Source organism: Microcaecilia unicolor, chromosome 7 (assembly GCF_901765095.1).
Source record: "Microcaecilia unicolor chromosome 7, aMicUni1.1, whole genome shotgun sequence".
NCBI classification, from domain to species: Eukaryota; Metazoa; Chordata; class Amphibia; order Gymnophiona; family Siphonopidae; genus Microcaecilia; species Microcaecilia unicolor.
The window spans coordinates 31423115-31441627 of record NC_044037.1 but is presented as its reverse complement, the minus strand read 5'-3'; the positions used below and the strand labels follow the sequence as shown (position 1 = coordinate 31441627).

Here is an 18513-nt window from a genome sequence, read left to right as displayed (position 1 = left end):
CGGTTTCCATTATCGCTGAAAACCGATACCGCCCATCTCAAATCCGCCCAAATCCGATGCATTTGCCTGGCACCAACCGTATTATCGAAACAAAAGATGGACACCCATCTTTTTTGAAAATACGGTCTGTCCCGCCCCTTCGCGGACCTGTCCTCGGAGATAGTCACCCATGGAGATGGGCGTCCACGTTCGATTAGGTCCCTCTTAGTGAATTAAGCTAGATAATTGAAATAGGGAGGAGAAAGGTAAAGGGCTGGGATTAGCTGGGATAGACAGGAGTAGTGGGAAGTGGGATGAGGTAAAAATTAATGCCATGAGTTTATTTGAGAAGCGTGCTTATTTCCTTAAAGGCTAGACTGAAGAAGTGAGTTTTCAATAGACTTCAGAATAACAGATAATCATTGAATCAAATAACAAAGAATCCCTTTCTTTCTTCGCTGACAGCACTCTCGGTAGACATTTGCACTCTTTGCTTCCTTCCATATGTGCCCCAAGTTATTTCAGCACTGTGTGCTGTTAAGTTTATTTTTTCAGTGGGTGGATTTACCTTCTGTTCACTTGTGCTGCTTTGGGGCTTCAGTTCTATTCCATCAGGAACTCTTGTCCTTGACACATCTTCCATTCCATTGCATAACAACCGCCTGGTAACGAACCCCACATAAGGGAGAGAAGAAGCCTAGTCAAAAACTCATTCTCCACCAGATAGTTAAACAACAAAAGGCTTGTGACTGAAGAAGCAGACATTTTTGATTCAGCCAGGGGGTCTTTTACTAAAGATTAGCACAGGTCATCTGCAGTAGGGCCCACAGGAATAAAATGGGTCCTGTGATATTTGAACTAATCTTTAGTAAAAGACCCCTAAGGCTTTCTCCCATTCTGTGTTTATGGGAAAAATAGAAACATAGAAACACGACAGCAGATAAGGGCCAAGTGGCCCATCCAGTCTGCCCATCCTCAGTAACCACTAACTCTTCCTTTCCTAAGGGATCTCACAATATTTAGCACTTTACAAAACCAGAACACCGTACCAGTGATTTCATGGTGAGAATCCTGAAAGGGAACTTTAAAACAATACAGGAACGAAAGACCTTTGAAGTCAGAATGATTAAATATTTTGACACCCACCAGACAGGGCTTAACAAAGATCTGGGTTTTCTAGCCCATTATAAACCATAAAATTGTACTGCTTTGTCACCCTCCTATCTCCATGCATATCTCCCTGTTCCTCATCCCCCCCCCCCCCCCCCCGACTCTTCCTGTCTCTCACCTATCCACCCCCATCCTGTTAGATTGTCATTGGATTGCTTTGATGTTTCACTGATATATACTGTCATCTACCAACAATTGCTTATTTCTGATCTGATGAAGGGCAACCTTCGAAAGCTAATCAAGAAATGTATTTTATTTATTTTTTGTTACATTTGTACCCCGCGCTTTCCCACTCATGGCAGGCTCAATGCGGCTTACATGGGGCAATGGAGGGTTAAGTGACTTGCCCAGAGTCACAAGGAGCTGCCTGTGTCTGAAGTGGGAATTGAACTCAGTTCCTCAGGACCAATTAAGTTATGTCAAATAAAAGCGGTATCATCTTATTTTCTTTTCCATGTTTTATTTTGTTTTATTTCTATTGATTACCTTTAAAAGTGGACTAACAAAGCTACCGCACCTCTCTACACAATATTTAGTAAATCAGATCCTAAGTTCTAACAATAGAGGTTTCAGCAAATCTAATGTCTGTTTCGCTTTGTCCATGAAGCACTTGGTGCAGACAGTCCCCCCTGATTCTATAAAGGTCACCAAAAATTGTGCGCAGAAATTTAGGCACGGTCCTGATTTGTGCGTGCAATTTAATAGGATAACGAGCCAAATAGTGCCAATGATTGTTTTTTTTTAATAAGCAATTATTGGTACTAATTAGATTTAATTGGATGATATGTGCGTAAAATTAGGCACCTAAAAGTTAAGTGCGGCTCAAATAGAGGGCACAGAAAGGGGACGTCATGGGCATTTTAGGGGCCATAGTTTTGAGTTACGCGTGTAATTATAGAATAAGAGTGCTCTGCGTGTAAATTTAGTCATGGTTATTTGCACCACATTTTGGTTGGTGCAAATGGTGGCACCTAAATTTACGCATGACCATAACGCAGTGGTGTAGGAAGGGGGGGTGGGCGGTGGGGCGGTCCGCCCCGGGTGCATGCCGTTGGGGGGTGTCAGCTCCGCTGGTTCCCTGCTCTCTCTGCCCCGGAACAGCTTACTTCCTGTTCTGGGGCAGAGAGAGCAGGGAACCAGCGGAGCCGACGCAACTCCCAGCGACGTGCACTCGGGGGCAGATCGGCCCTCCCGCCCGCTCCCCACTTCTCAATGCATGTAAGAATGTGCTCCGGGGGGGGGGGGGGGGGGTGCGTGCCGGAGGGGGGTGCGCAGCAGCGACCCGCCCCGGGTGTCAGCTGCCCTCGCTATGGCACTGCCATAGTGCTTAAGCATTATTCTATAAACCACGCCGAACTTTAAGCGTGGCTTATGCAATAACACTTACGCGGTTTTCTTTCAGCACTGTTTTTTAGGCGTCATATCTAGCCCTGTAAATCTTAATATTATAATTATTCTTTTAATATCATTAGAAGTGTTGTACACTGCCTTGGGTGAATCTGTTCCAAATGGTGGTTAACAAGTCAGAATAATTTAGGGGTCCTTTTACTAAGCTGCGGTAAAAAGTGGCTTAATGTTTTTCCCATGCGCCACGACCATTTTTACTGCAGCCAAAAAAAATGGCCTTTTTCTGGGTTTTTTTTTTTTTGTATAAATGATCAGGTACTAATGTTGAAAATAGCACAAATGTCACAAGAGCAGAGAACAAAATTCAGCACTATGAAAATTTAAAAAAAAGTATTTTGTTCTGAGCATTGAAGGAAGAGACTTCAACCTATTCAGAATTTAAACAAGTGAAAACCTCACCTGCCACAGAAGGTCTACCTGGATGACTGTTCACAAATGGCTATAATCACTGGTTTCAATTAAAGCACCAAAAAAGTAAGTGAAAAACAACTCCGAGAAACGGAGAAAAAAACACTGTTAGATAAAAAAGATGCTATTAAGCTGTAGGAACAATAACACAGTCTCTTCGCCATCAATATTAAGGTGAAACAATGCAACTATTTGAGTCCTCTGTGCACAGGAAAAAAGCCGTATTACTTAGCTTAGGATGAAATATTTCACGCCAGCATCCAAAAACGCGGCTGGTCCGATCCTGCTCTATTCTTTGTTCATTTACTGTAGCACAGGGTCCATAATCCTCGACAAGGGTCCCCCTCGATTCGATTCCTTCTTCGGGAGGAATAACGCACGAACATTCAGCTTGGCTCCAAGAAGGCGATTACCGGTTTAAAAACACTCTCAGAATCCAGACTTCCTACTTGCTGACTTCCGACTTGCAGGCGCTAATGTTGCCATTAGATTGAAGCCATTAAAAAAAAAATTAGTGCCTGTGCATTTCAGGGGCGTAGCCAGACTTCAGCGGGAGGAGGGTCCAGAGCCCGAGGTGAGGGGGCACATTTTAGTCCCCCCCCCCGGGCGCCGCTGCCCCTCGCCATTTTTAACCCCCTGCCACCATTTTTGACCCCACCCCGCCATCACCACCACCTTTGACCCCCCCCCGGCGCCAACCCTTTCGTCCCCCCTCTTCCCGCCGCTGCCAACCCTCCCCCGCCGTCGGGTTCCTTTGCTGGAGGGGGTTCAGACTCACAGAAACAGAAGCCTGCCCTTGCAGATCAGCAACGCGGCCGCACTGGAGAAGAGCACTTTGGCAGGCGGGGGTTGGGGACCCCCGCCAGCAAAGGTACCCACGTAGCTACACCCCTAGTGCATTTACCACCACACATTTTGCAGGTAGTAAGGGATCATGTGCTATTCCTGTATTAACCAGTGAGTGCACAGTAACGTAGCTGCACTAAGGGTCCCTTTTACTAAGCAGTGGTAGGGCTAATCGCGTAGGTAGCGTGTGCCAAATCGTCAGTACTGCCAGGGTAGCACTGGCACCCAGCGGTAATTCCAAAGTTGGTGCACGCTGTTTCCCGCAGTAAAAAAATAATTTTCTATTTTGTACCGTGGTGGGCATTCCAGCAGTATTCAGCAGCGTGGCCACATTGGCGTGGACTCCATGACTACCGTGCAAGTAGCCAGACCCAACAAAAACAAGCCATGGAGTTTAATAAAGTAAGCCACCAGTTCTATATAAAACAAATTCCCTACTGTTTTTGGGGATCTGTTTTACGTAGATCTGGCAGCTCTTTTTATTTTTTGTAAATTATAATAAATCTTTGTTTGACTCCAAGGTTTTCCTGTCTATATTTTTCTGCTTTTTGTTGGTCTTCCTCTACTTCCTTTTCTTCTGTATTTTTTTTATTGTAAGGGACTTTTTCTCCTTTTTGGTTTTGGTTTCATAAAGTACAGCAAATTTCTTAATCCAGTATCATAGCAGTTTTCCATTTCTGCAGGAATTGCGTCCTCCTACCACTGCCCCCACCTACTTCATCATGGTCACCACAGGGGCGTAGCCGGAGAGCAGATTTTGGGTGGGCCTAGACAAGAAGTGGGTGGGCACCAAGCATTCTCCCCCCTCCCCCTGCGCTCCACCTTGGCAGTCTGCAGCAGGCATATGCTGAAAACTGAGTACGCACAGGTGCCGGTATCTGCTGAAGTGGAGAGCAACGCTTTCAGCACCGTCAGGGGGAAGTCTTCAGCTGGCAGAGCTTGGGATCCCCATCAGCTACCACTAAATGTGTGCTGCTGTTGGGTGGGCCCTGGCCCACCAAGGCCCACCTGTGGCTACGCCACTGCAGGAGAGACAATGGACAGAGAGTAATTTTTGCAACCTGTCTCCGTTGTGCCCTACACCACCTTCACAGTCCTTGGGACGGCTCTGCATCCATGTTCCCATACTCTTTTTTTTTAACAATGAGAAAAAAAATCATTTCGGCATGCCTGTTCAGAAATAAAGGATGAGCTGTGTGAAATGAATGCAAAGTTTGTACACAAAAAACACTAGAAGGATAAGCCAGCTTTGAAGTTAAGTAGCTGCACTGGTGAAATTAGAAATCTGCCTGTCTGCAGCAGAGGCTGGCAACCACTTTCAATCCTGCCAAATCCTCCCTCCTCTAGCAAGCAGCAGACTCTGGAGATGTTACCGCACTGCTGAGCTGGCAGTCCACTTTCAATGTGCACTGCCCACACATATCTTAGAATGAATTCTTGTTTTGTAGAGAGTGTTAAATGTAGGCTAATTTCGTATCTAATTTTTATTGAGAAGGCAGATAAATCTGTACCGCGGCAGCTGGTAATGGCATATTAAAACAGTTTAAAGCTAAACACACAGAGAACGTAATCAGATCTACGTTATCATTATTCAGGGAAAAAGGGACCTCAGACGTCGCACGATGTTAACCACCAACCTTTTTTTTATATGTTGGTGACACAGCATATCTTTAGCGACAATTCAATCACAGGTCCCAAAAACCCCCAAAACAATTTTCTAATTGTCATTTTACTGATTTTTAAAAAAAGAAACATCGTTCCTTGGAACCACTGGTTCACCCCCTTCTTCTTTTTTGACCCAGGGAAACTAGGGTTCAAATCCCACTGCAGTTCCTTGTGATTTTTGTATACCCTATAGGAAAGGAGGGACCGGGGATATATGATAACAGACATTTAAATACTTGAAAGATATTAATAATCATTTGGCAGAGAGTGTAGCTGCTTGAGCCAAGGGCTTATATGGCCCCTATGTGTTGCCCAGCATAAAACAAATGTAGCAGTAGGGTTTGCAGTCATTTAGGATTGGCTTAAAATAGGCAATTATATGGATATTCCATGCAGGGCCGACATTAGGGGTGGGGGGAATAGTGCAGCTGCCCTGGGTCCCACAGCTCCAAGGGTCCCCACAGACCAGGCATCTCTTTCTCTTCTCTCCATCACAGTGGGTCTCCTCCTCCCTTCCCAATCTTCTTAAAAATTTTTTTTCCCTTCTCAGAGCGGCCCCCGTGCAGTACTACTACTACTACTACTACTTGACATTTCTAAAGCACTACTAGGGTTACGCAGCGCTGTACAATTTAACATAGAAGGACAGTCCCTGCTCAAAGGAGCTTACAATCTAAAGGACAAATGTACAGTCAGTCAAATAGGGGCAGTCTAGATTTACTGAAAGGTATAAAGGTTAGGTGCCGAAAGCAACATTGAAGAGGCGGGCTTTGAGCAAGGATTTGAAGATGGGTAGGGAGGGGGCTTGGCGTAAGGGCTCAGGAAGTTTATTCCAAGCATAGGGTGAGGCGAGGCAGAATGAACGGAGCCTGGAGTTGGCGGTGGTGGAGAAGGGTACTGAGAGGAGGATTTGTCCTGTGAGTGGAGGTTTAAGGTGGGAATGCAAGGGGAGATGGGGGTAGAGAGGTAATGAGGGGCTGCAGACTGAGTGCATTTGTAGGTAAGAAGGAGAAGCTTGAACTGTATGCGGTATCTGATTGGAAGCCAGTGAAGTGACCTGAGAAGTAGCTAGGGTTACCATATGTCCGGATTTATCCGGACATGTCCTCTTTTTGAGGACATGTCCGAGCAACCGGGCGGGTTTTGCCAATCTGCCCGTTTGTCCAGAAATCTGGACAAACGGGCAGTTTGCTAGCCTCCCCTCCCCTTGCTTACTACTGCCCTGGTGGTCTAGTGACATCTTCCGCCTTCGGGGCAGGAAAGAGCCCTCTCTTTCCTGCCCGGAGCACTGCCCTGCATGCATCCTTCCTGTTCCTGATCTTGGCACCGATTCAAAATGGCCGCTGAGAGTTGAAGTGACCTCTCGAGACTTCAACTCTCGGCGGCCATTTTTAATTGGCGCCAAGATCATGAACAGGAAGGATGCATGCAGGGCAGCGCTCCGAGCAGGAAAGAGGGGGCTCTTTCCTGCCCCGAAGAGGTCACTAGACCACCAGGGCAGTAGTAATGGTAAGGGGAGGGGGGTGATGGGGAGGGGGAGTGACGGGGTGTGTGACAGGGGGAGGGGAAAATGTGACAAGGGGCGGAGCGAGGGCGTGGAAGGGGGCGGGGCAGGGTGTGAAAGGGGGTGGGGCAAGCATCCTCCTTTTGGGGGGCCAAAATATGGTAACCCTAGCAGTAGCCATTCTCTCAAGCTGCCTGCAGCTTCCCCCGAAGCTTTCCCTCTCTATCGCAATTTCTTGTTTCCACCTGGGCGGATCGTGGCAGAGAGGGAAAGCTTTGGGACAGCCACAAGCAGCTTGTGAGGATGGCTGCCTCACCGGGGCCCCTCTGAGAAGGGAACTAAAAATTTTAAAGAAGACCGCAAGGTGAGGGGAAGGGAGGGAGACGGACTGTGGTGGGGAGAAGAGGAAGAGATGCCCGGGCCACGTAGTAGCAATGCAGGCGGGGAGATCAGGGATCAGAAGCCCCCTCTTCAATTTCTGCCCTGGGCCCTACCATGTCTAAAACCGGCCCTGATTCCATGTACATATCCCGTTAAGAAGTTACTCCAGCAGGGTCTGATATCAGGTGGAAAAGAAGCCAACCTTCTGTTGTCCCGCTCATCATCATCACTACTGCCAAACTCATCGCTGGAGGAGGAGCATTCAGGTGCTTTGAAGAACAAGCTGGCGCTGTCTTTACCTTTGGTGAAGAGGGCTGGTTTCTGAGGAAAGAAAGAGAACTTGAATTGCGGCCTGTAACAATAACTCTTCCTTTTTTTTAACGCTTTCGTCTTGCTGATCTCTGTTTTTTTTTTTATGGTTTGTGATCATATATGTTTTTAATATTTTAACTAGTAAAAAAAAGCCCATTTCTGGAACGAATGAAACGGGCGCTAGCAAGGTTTTCCTGGGAGTGTGTATGTTTGAGAGAGAGAGAGCCAGAGTGAATGTGCGGGTGTGTGACAGAGTGAGACTGTCTGTGTGACAGTGTGTGTGTGAGAATGAGTGTGTGTGACAGGGCCCCCTCCCCTGTTCCTAATGCCCCTCACCCCGTTCCCTCCCCTCCTTTTCCTCCTCCTTCCCACACTTTGGGTTCCTTAAGGCTTTCAAAAGTCTATGTACCCCCGTGGCCCTAACGCCCAGTATCCGGATACCCCACCGCTTTCCTCCTCACCCCTCCCCCAAGATGTAATACTTTCACGTCCTTCATTTAAAAAAAAAAAAAAAGTGTCCTATCTACCCTGTGTACAAATGCCCGGCATTCAGATTGTGTTCCTCTCCTAAATTTTCATTTCTTTCATTCATTCAGAACTTGCCCCCCCCCCCCCCCCCGAACACTTTTGGTTCCTTCAGTCTTTTAAAACTCTCCTATGTACCCTGTGTGCTAATGGCCAGCATTGAGATTGTTTTCCTGACCCAAATTTGCATGTCTTTCAGTCATTCACAACTCCCCCCCCCCCTTCTCCAGTTTAACACTTTCGTTTCCTTCAGTCTTTTAAAACTCTCCTATCTACCCTGTGTCCTAATGGCCAGCATTCAGATTGTTTTCCTTTCCCAAATGTTCATGTCTTTCAGTCTTCAGAACTCCCCCCTCCCCCCATTTAACACTTTCAGTTCCTTCAGTCTTTTAAAACTCTCCTATCAACCCTGTGTCCTAATGGCCAGCACTCAGATTGTTTTGCTTTGCCAAATTGTCTGTCACTGAGGTCACTGAGGTCAGTGTGTGCCTGCCTAGCAGACCACTTCCGGCAGGCACGGTCCCAGGCACATCCTGTTGGAGGTGAGAATTATTATATAGGATGTTATTATTGTACACCATATATAGAACTTTATATTGAATATATTTCTATATGTTTTATTATATTATATATATATTTTATTTTATTTTGTTTTAGACCCCTGAAGAAGGCCTTTTTGGCCGAAACACGGACCGTGTAGGGTCCCAATAAAAATGTTCTTGGTGCTCCTACCATCTGTGGTTTCAGTCTGGTCTTTCTGGATTTCTTCCGCTTGATTTGTTGCTTTTGTGGTTTTTGCGGGAGTTTTGGACTCTCTTTTGTTGTTCTTTGATCTCTGTTTCCAGCACAATTGGAACAGATATCCACTGGGCAACCGCATTACAAGCCTTCATTTGAACTGACGCACTATGTTACGCTTTCACAGAGATTTACACACCATAATCGTCAGTGGGGGGGGGGGGGGGGGGGGGGGGAAGGTTGTGAATCACATTCTGAACCTGCTTCTTCATTGTAAGTGCAAAATCACGTTTGGACTCCCAGATCCCTAATCTCTTTTAAAATTGGGATTTCTACTGAATTAATTTTAAATGCACTAGGGACATCAACATCAGTAGAACCTGAAAGTAAAAGAATTTGAGGGGTCCTTTTACACAGGTGCACTGAAAAATGGCTTGCGGTAGTGTAGGTGCTGGTTGTGGGCACATGCCGATCCATTTTTTAGCACACATGTAAAAAAAGGCCTCTTTTTTTGGGCCGAAAATGGACGTACGGCAAAATCAAAATTGACGCGTGTCCATTTTGGGTCTGAGACCTTACCGCCAGCCATTGCCCTAGCGGTAAAGAATCTGGGCGGTAATGACTACTACTACTACTATTTGACATTTCTAAAGCGCTACTAGGGTTACGCAGCGCTGTACAATTTAACATAAAAGGACAGTCCCTGCTCAAAGAGCTTACAATCTAAAGGATAAAATGTACAGTCAGACAAGTAGGGGTCATCAAAATGGGCAGTCTAGATTTCCTGAAAGGTATAAAGGTTAGGTGCCGAAAGCAATATTGAAGAGGTGGGGCTTTGAGTAAGGATTTGAGTTATGACCTACGTGCATCAAATGCCACTTGGCACATAGCCATTACACGCACCAGAAAATAAAAAAAATATTTTTCAGACGCACGTAGCGGACGTGCGCCAAAATTGAAATTACCGCATGGGCCACGCAGTAACCGGGCAGTAACTCCAATTTGGCACACGTTCAGTGCACGTAGGAACCTATGCGGCTTAGTAAATGGGCCCCTGAGTCTTTGAAAGGTTTAATTTTAAACGATTCCCCTCCATCCACTAAGTGAGACTTGCAAGATACAACCATAGCTTTTCAAAACTGTCATCAAATGAAAACTCAACTTGAATCAGGATAGATTGGATCAATGACGATTACGGTGTGTAAATCTCTACGAAAGAGCGATAGCTCATGAGTGATACCTCTGAAGGTACATAAGTACATAAGTACATAAGTAGTGCCATACTGGGAAAGACCAAAGGTCCATCTAGCCCAGCATCCTGTCACCGACAGTGGCCAATCCAGGTCAAGGGCACCTGGCACGCTCCCCAAACGTAAAAACATTCCAGACAAGTTATACCTAAAAATGCGGAATTTTTCCAAGTCCATTTAATAGAGGTCTATGGACTTGTCCTTTAGGAATCTATCTAACCCCTTTTTAAACTCCGTCAAGCTAACCGCCCGTACCACGTTCTCCGGCAACGAATTCCAGAGTCTAATTACACGTTGGGTGAAGAAAAATTTTCTCCGATTCGATTTAAATTTACCACACTGTAGCTTCAACTCATGCCCTCTAGTCCTAGTATTTTTGGATAGCGTGAACAGTCGCTTCACATCCACCCGATCCATTCCACTCATTATTTTATACACTTCTATCATATCTCCCCTCAGCCGTCTCTTCTCCAAGCTGAAAAGCCCTAGCCTTCTCAGCCTCTCTTCGTAGGAAAGTCGTCCCATCCCCACTATCATTTTCGTCGCCCTTCGCTGTACCTTTTCCAATTCTACTATATCTTTTTTGAGAGTGGTGAAATATAGGATGTACCACTGTGTTATAGGCACAGTGCTAAAAGTAGAATAGATTCAAAGGCAACATTTTTCAAGTCAGGAAAAAAAAAACCTACGGGAATCTCCAACACCACTGGACTTGGCCCATTTTCTGTCTTCTTCAATTTTTGGAGATGTTTCTGGGAATGTAGAACCTCTGAGTTTGATGACCCTGTAATTCCCAAAGCACATCCTTAAAACACAATCAGACTGACAGATTCATTTGCAATCCTGATGACATTTCAACAGGATAGCTTCCCTTCAGTAACAGTTACAGTACGTTCTATGCATTTGAAGTAGAGGAGTGTGGTAGCCGTGTTAGTCCACTCTTAAGGTTATCGATAGAAATCAAACAAAATAAAACATGGAAAAGAAAATAAGATGATACCTTTTTTATTGGACATAACTTAATACATTTCTTGATTAGCTTTCGAAGGTTGCCCTTCTTCCTCAGATCGGAAATAAGCAAATGTGCTAGCTGACAGTGTATATAAGTGAAAACATTCAAGCATTACTATGACAGTAAAATAGATACCATTGGAGATTCTACATGGAATGTTGCTATTCCACTAGCAACATTCCATGTAGAAGGCTGCGCAGGCTTCTGTTTCTGTGAGTCTGACGTCCTGCACGTACGTGCAGGACGTCAGACTCACAGAAGCAGAAGCCTGCGCGGCCACGTTGGTGATATACAGGGGCCGACTTCTACATGGAATGTTGCTAGTGGAATAGCAACATTCCATGTAGAATCTATAGAAATCAAACAAAATAAAACATGGAAAAGAAAATAAGATGATACCTTTTTTATTGGACATAACTTAATACATTTCTGATTAGCTTTCGAAGGTTGCCCTTATTTCCTCAGATCGGAAATAAGCAAATGTGCTGGCTGACAGTGTATATAAGTGAAAACATTCAAGCATTACTATGACAGTCTGACAGGGTGGGAGGAGGGGGTGGGTAGGAAGTATGCATGGGGATATCAAAGCATATCATTAATATTCTAACAGGGTGGGTGTGGATAGGTGAGGGGAGGGTGATCAACAGAGACATACAGAACCCCAGATCCTTGTTAAGTCCTTTCTGTTGGGTGTTAAAATATTCAATCATTCTCCCACCCTGTCAGACTGTCATAGTAATGCTTGAATGTTTTCACTTATATACACTGTCAGCTAGCACATTTGCTTATTTCCGATCTGAGGAAGAAGGGCAACCTTCGAAAGCTAATCAAGAAATGTATTAAGTTATGTCCAATAAAAAAGGTATCATCTTATTTTCTTTTCCATGTTTTATTTTGTTTGATTTCTATTGATATGCATTTGAAGAAACTCTACAATGTGCCAGGCTCTTTTTGGAATTCTTTTCATTAAGGAAGAATTTTGACAGAACGGTCCAAGAAGTTGCTTATATTCCACATGCCCTGGCTTAGGTGTGAGGTTCATTCCTGTCATAGTGTGAGCAAAATGAACCCACTTCGAGAAATTGCTCAAAAGTCACTGTGGGAAAACAAAATGGTGATTCAAGGCCAAAATCTAAAACTTTTCCCATTTACTGAGAGCTACTGGCCTTTCGGGGTTTCTTGGTGTTGCTGATTTTGATTGCAAAGATTTGATTCAACAAAACTGCAACAATAAGAACAGCCTGGATACGACCAAATCATTTTTTAAACCCCAGTTTAGCACTCAGCCAACTTCTTATTGTTTAACGTGGCAGTGAGCTGACTCGGATGAAACAACCTGGAAACCCTAGCACAGCACCAAAAAATAGCATCATGCATTATGAGACGGTGAGCTCCTAGGAGTGGCCTAGTGGTTAGAGTGGTGGACTTTGGTCCTGGGAACTGGGTTCGATTCCCACTGCAGGCACAGGCAGCTCCTTGTGACTCTGGTCAAGTCACTTAACCCTCCATTGCCCCAGGTACAAATAAGTACCTGTATATAATATGTAAGCTGCATTGAGCCTGCTATGAGAGGGAAAGCACGGGGCACAAATGTAAGAAAAATAAATATTGGAGATTCTAGATGGAATGTTGCTACTATTGAGATTTTGTTGCTACTATTTGACATTCTACATGGAATGTTGCTACTATTGGAGATTCTACATGGAATGTTGCTATTCCATTAGCAACATTCCATGTAGAAGCCTGCCCTTGCAGATCAGCAATGCGGCTGCGCAGGCTTCTGTTTCTGTGAGTCTGACGTTCTGCACGTACATGCAGGACGTCAGACTCACAAAAACAGAAGCCTGCGCGGCAATGGCAGGCTTCTACATGGAATGTTGTTAGTGGAGGAGTAGCCTAGTAGTTAGTGCAGTGGACTTTGATCCTGGGGAACTGAGTTCAATTCCCACTGCAGCTCCTTGTGACTCTGGGCAAGTCACTTAACCCTCCATTGCCCCAGGTACAAATAAGTACCTGTATATAATATGTAAGCTGCATTGAACCTGCTATGAGTGGGAAAGCGCGGGGTACAAATGTAAGAAAAATAAAGTTATCTCCTCTGTTACCACGCCAGGGGTTGTGAGGGTTGAGGTAGGGAGCTTGTCTTGGCACCACAAATCTGTCTGTCCTCCAGCCTTCTGCCACCGAGCCTCTGTGGTGAAGGGCTCTGGGAACAGAAGAGTCCTATCCACTTCCAAAATGAGATGATGTGCTGCTGGCATGGAGCCAACTGTTCTCCAGTGAGCACTCGATTACAGACAAAATAATTATTTCAAGGTCATCTCTTTAGTCTTCTAATGCTATGGTTTAGTTTTATACACATATGGGAAACATTTCAGTCCAGCCTAAAGAACCAATGCGGTATTGTGTTAAAAGGCTTTATCACAAGTTCCGTGCTATCAAGAAATTCAGCATCTCTCTGACCCATCGGCAGCTTTTCAACAGTATTAGCTGAAATGTATTTATAGAACTCACACATTTAAATCAATGTTCTTGTGGGTTTTGGATAAGTAACAAAACTCCTTCCTCTGCATCGCATGCCAGAGCTAACTGTGCTTTAATTACATAAAAGAACCCAGGAAGCTGGTCTAGCCATGTGGGGGCGTTTCTGTTTCCAGAACTGTTGAGGTTTCTCCCGTAACCATTTTTATTTATTTTTGTTACATTTGTACCCTGTGCTTTCCCACTCATGGCAGGCTCAATGTGGCTTACATGGGGCAATGGAGGGTTAAGTGACTTGCCCAGAGTCACAAGGAGCTGCCTGTGCCTGCAGTGGGAATTGAACCCAGTTCCCCAGGACCAAAGTCCACCACTCTAACCACTAGGCCACTCAATGTGGCTGCGCAGGCTTCTGTTTTTGTGAGTCTGACATCCTGCACGTACATGTAGGACGTCAGACTCACAGAAACAGAAGCCTGCGTAGCCGCGTTGCTGATCTGCAAGGACAGGCTTCTACATGGAATGTTGCTAGTGGAATAGCAACATTCCACGTAGAATCTCCAATATTAGCAACAGAATCTCAATAATAGCAACATTCCATCTAGAATCTCCAATAGTGGCAACATTCAATGTTGTTGTTACATTTATACCCCTCGCTTTCCCACTCATGGCAGGCTCAATGCGGCTTACATATTATATACAGGTACTTATTTTGTACCTGGGGCAATGGAGGGTTAAGTGACTTGCCCAGAGTCACAAGGAGCAAAATGGATAATGAAAACACCCCCTCAGAGATGAAATTCTCTCTCCTAACAAATTATCCTTTATTTGATTATAAAGCAGTTAGAGAAATTAACACGTTTTTAGCCAAGTAGAAAGTCTTTTTTGAATGATATGCACTTTATAATCAGTAATGATATGTAATGGATGTGTGCATAAATTATTATCATTTTTCACCCTAAACATATAGCCTTGATATCTAATGAAAATAATATGTACACATATTATCATTTTTTCACCCTAAACACATGCCCCCCCCCCCTCCCCGATATTGAAATGGCACCTGGCCCGTTAAATGCTACTTAGCTAGCTATCTGCAAATTTTCAGCAGAACGTGGCCAGCCATGGCCCACTGAAACTTTGTGGTTAGTGGATAGTCAGTTATATCGCGCAATTTAACTGGCTATCTGCCGATTTTCAGCATGATTTTGGCGGCCATATTTGGTCGTGTGCATACCTGGTATATCTTTGGCCGGTTTGAACTTGACCGGCAAGTGCTGAATATTGGCATGGCCGGTTAAGGTCAAACTGGCCAAAAATAAACCAGATATTCAATGCCGGTCACTGGAAACGGCTCGGCATTGAATATCTGGCATCACCGCAGACCACGGGAGTTAGGCCAGGCTAACTCCCACAGTCTGAATATCAGCCCCATGCTGTATATTTGTTCTACTTTTAAAAGGGGAGCCATTTTCAATAGTCTGCACTGGGGGGCATAGTACCAAGGCTGCAGGAATTCTCAAAGCGAATCTACCCTATACATTTTCCCTTTCAGAAAGGCAGGGGCTCAGGGCACATGCCAAAACAGTTCACACTCTTTATCCTTGCTAGTTGTGTGAATTACCGAACCTGGGTGGGAAACGACTAGTGTATATACTTTTGGAAATCCCATGTATGTTTACTGTTTTCCTCCCTGCCCTAAACATGTTCACAGGAATGCTTCTTTTTAATGCAGTGAAAGGTACATGAGTTATGGTAGGCATGCCTAGATTTAGTCAGAACTGAGGAAAGTACTTTTCTGTCAGGTCATTTTACTATGTAAATGATTTTGAAAAGTTCTCCTCAAAAGGTCCATTGCAGACACATGTTTTGAGGCCTCCATGAGGGCATCCCATCAGTAAAGCAACATTATGCCTGGAATTCATGTTTACAGAATCCAAAGGAATTTGAGTATTCTTTCATCAGACCTCAGAAATAAAGAATACCTTAGTGTGCCCATGTCTAGAACAGTCTGTCTTGCAAAACCAGTACCCCTTCTCCAAAGCAAAGGCACCAACACATAGGCGTTGTGTCAGACTTGTGAGTTCTTGTGCCAAGTGGAGATTTCTAAGCGTGATGACATGCCCTCGTACTCTGCTTGGCAGCCGAGCAACCCGAGGTTCACCTGCGGTGACCGCCGCTCCCCAGAGGTTGAGCCCTCAGGTGTGGGCGGCCGGCAGGACTTGTGCGGGAAGCTGAGGAGAGGGGTGCTGAGGAACCAGCCGGATGGGAACAGAAGGGCATGGTCCTAGTACAAGCAAGGTCCAATAGGCAGGCAGCAGGCGAGAGAGTAATCCAGGTACAAGCAAGGTTCAACAGGCAGGCAGCAGGCGAGAGAGTAATCCAGGTACAAGCAAGGTTCAACAGGCAGGCAGCAGGCGAGAGAGTAATCCAGGTACAAGCAAGGTTCAACAGGCAGGCAGCAGGCTAAAGAGTAATCCAGGTACAGGCAAATCAGTAACGAGGGACCAGCAGAAGAAGTAGACTACAGAGTTAGTAAGACCTACAAAAGTAGAAGCCAAAGCCCAGAAGCAGAGAGAGACCTCCAAGAAATAGTGCTGGAATCAGCCCGTAACAAGTAGAAGCCAAAGCCCAGAAGCAGAGAGAGACCTCCAAGAAATAGTGCTGGAATCAGCCCGTAACAAGAAACAGCTGGGAGATATACCAGAGGAACACCCAATAGGAGAGGCAGAGAAAGAGTAAGGGAGAGTCCATAGGTAGCCAGGGTAAAGGGCCAGGACAGCCAATCCGTAGAGCTGAGAGGTGGGGCAGAGAACCCGGAATGCAGCGAATGCCCAGTCAGCACCTGTCGGAAGATAAGAGGCGCGCTTACGGAGAGAGGAAGCAGCATGGGAGAGGGCGCAGAGCCTGTCACAACGGACAGTAGCGATTTAAAAGAAACCACCTGTTTTAGTCTTTTAAATCGCTGCTGTCCGTTGTGACAGGCTGTCTTAGCTTTAAAGATTCTCTCCGTTTAATCTCGGAGGCACTGGATACATATATACTTCACATAATTTATGCCCAAACCCTGACCCCTGAGGCAGGCGTTGTTTACGCCGAAACACGGCCCGTGTCGGGTCATTCACTAATAAAACACTCCTGTTGTCTCAGTCTTGAAGGCCCAGTGTTGCTTTTTTGTTTGTGCAAACACATATAGCCACTAAAAATATACTGAGTACAGATAAAGCTGTTACTAAAATACAAGCTTCACTGTGGCATATGCATCTTCTTTTGGATATATTGGTGTTTTGGTTGGCCAACGTCCCTTCTCTACTCCCTGTCCCTCCGACTATCTAGCATTACTTCAACCTCCAGGAGAATAGCATTAGCCATCAAATCATGTAATGCTACTTTTGACAGATATATGTTGCGTGGTATAAGACTTACCTGATGCTGTCGTGCTACTCAGATGAGATGCTTTCTCCCTTGGGCTGTTTCCAAGCTTTTCGATCTGTTCCAGCAAGAATGGCTGCATACCGCTTATAATGAAAACACATTAATATTTATTAAGAGACATAAAATGCTTGATATTGATAATAATAAATCAAAACCAGCATAAGCACAGAACCCAGAGGATTTACCTGGAAAGACATCTCTGATGACCAGTATTCTCCCGATTGTAAATCTTCGAAGTTGATCTCTCTGGAACCTTAAACATTTAAGCAAATGAGTTCATCAGGAGGTCTGGCACCCCAACTTCATTCAACAACTACAAAATGTCACATGAAACCCAGAAAAACAAACTGGAAAAGAGTAACATAGTAACACAGTAACATAGTAGATGATGGCAGAGAACGACCTGTACAGTCCTTCCAGTCTGCCCAACAAGATAAACTCATATATGTGCTACTTTATGTGTATACCTGACTTTGATTTGTATCTGCCATTTTCAGGGCACAGACCGTAGAAGTCTGCCCAGCACTAGCCCCGCCTCCCAACCACTAGCCCCGCCTCCCACCATCGGCTCTGCCACCCAATCTTTTCTAAGCTTCTGAGGATCCAATCCTTCTGAACAGGATTCCTTTATGTTTATCCCACACATTTTTGAATTCTGTTACCGTTTTCATCTCCACCACCTCCCGTGAAAAAATACTTCCTGACATTTTTCTTGAGTCTGCCCCCCTTCAATCTCATTTCATGTCCTCTAGTTGTACCGCCTTTCCATCTCTGGAAAAGGTTCGTTTGCAGATTAATACCTTTCAAATATTTGAACGTCTGTATCATATCACCCCTGTTTCTCCTTTCCTCCAGGGTATATATGTTCAGGTCAGCAGGTCTCTCCTCATACGTCTTCTAACGCAAATCCCATACCATATTTGTAGCTTTTCTTTGCACCGCTTCAATTCTTTTTACATTCTTAGCAAGATACGGCCTCCAAAACTGAACACAATACTCCAGGTGGGGCCTCACCAACGACATACAGGGGCATCAACACCTCCTTTCTTCTGCTGGTCACACCTCTCTCTATACAGCCTAGAAACCTTCTAGCTAGGGCCACTGCCTTGTCACACTGTTTCGTTGCCTTCAGATCCTCAGATACTATCACCCCAAAATCCCTCTCCCCGTCCGTACATATCAAACTCTCACCGCCTAACACATACGTCTCCCGTGGATTTCTATTCCCTAAGTGCATCACGTTGCATTTCTTCGCATTGAATTTTAATTGCCAAACCTTAGACGATTCTTCTAGCTTTTGCAGATCCTTTTTCATGTTTTCCACTCCCTCATGGGTGTCCACTCTGTTACAAATGTTAGTATCGTCCGCAAAAAAGCAAACTTTACCTTCTAACCCTTCGGCA

The 18513-nt window shown here is 45.0% G+C and overlaps 1 protein-coding gene across 2 annotated transcripts in view; it reads right to left on the bottom strand.

The window, feature by feature from the left end:
- NRK (Nik related kinase) overlaps positions 1–18513 on the bottom strand; it is a 267655-nt gene that overhangs the window by 56628 nt on the left and 192514 nt on the right. For both annotated transcript variants that reach the window (XM_030210024.1, XM_030210025.1), the window contains exons 17-21: positions 17296–17363; positions 17102–17193; positions 10875–10969; positions 7563–7681; positions 548–641 (exon numbers count right to left, since the gene is read on the bottom strand). In XM_030210024.1, coding sequence (XP_030065884.1) covers positions 548–641; positions 7563–7681; positions 10875–10969; positions 17102–17193; positions 17296–17363 — 468 coding nt within the window. The remainder of the gene's footprint in view (positions 1–547; positions 642–7562; positions 7682–10874; positions 10970–17101; positions 17194–17295; positions 17364–18513) is intronic.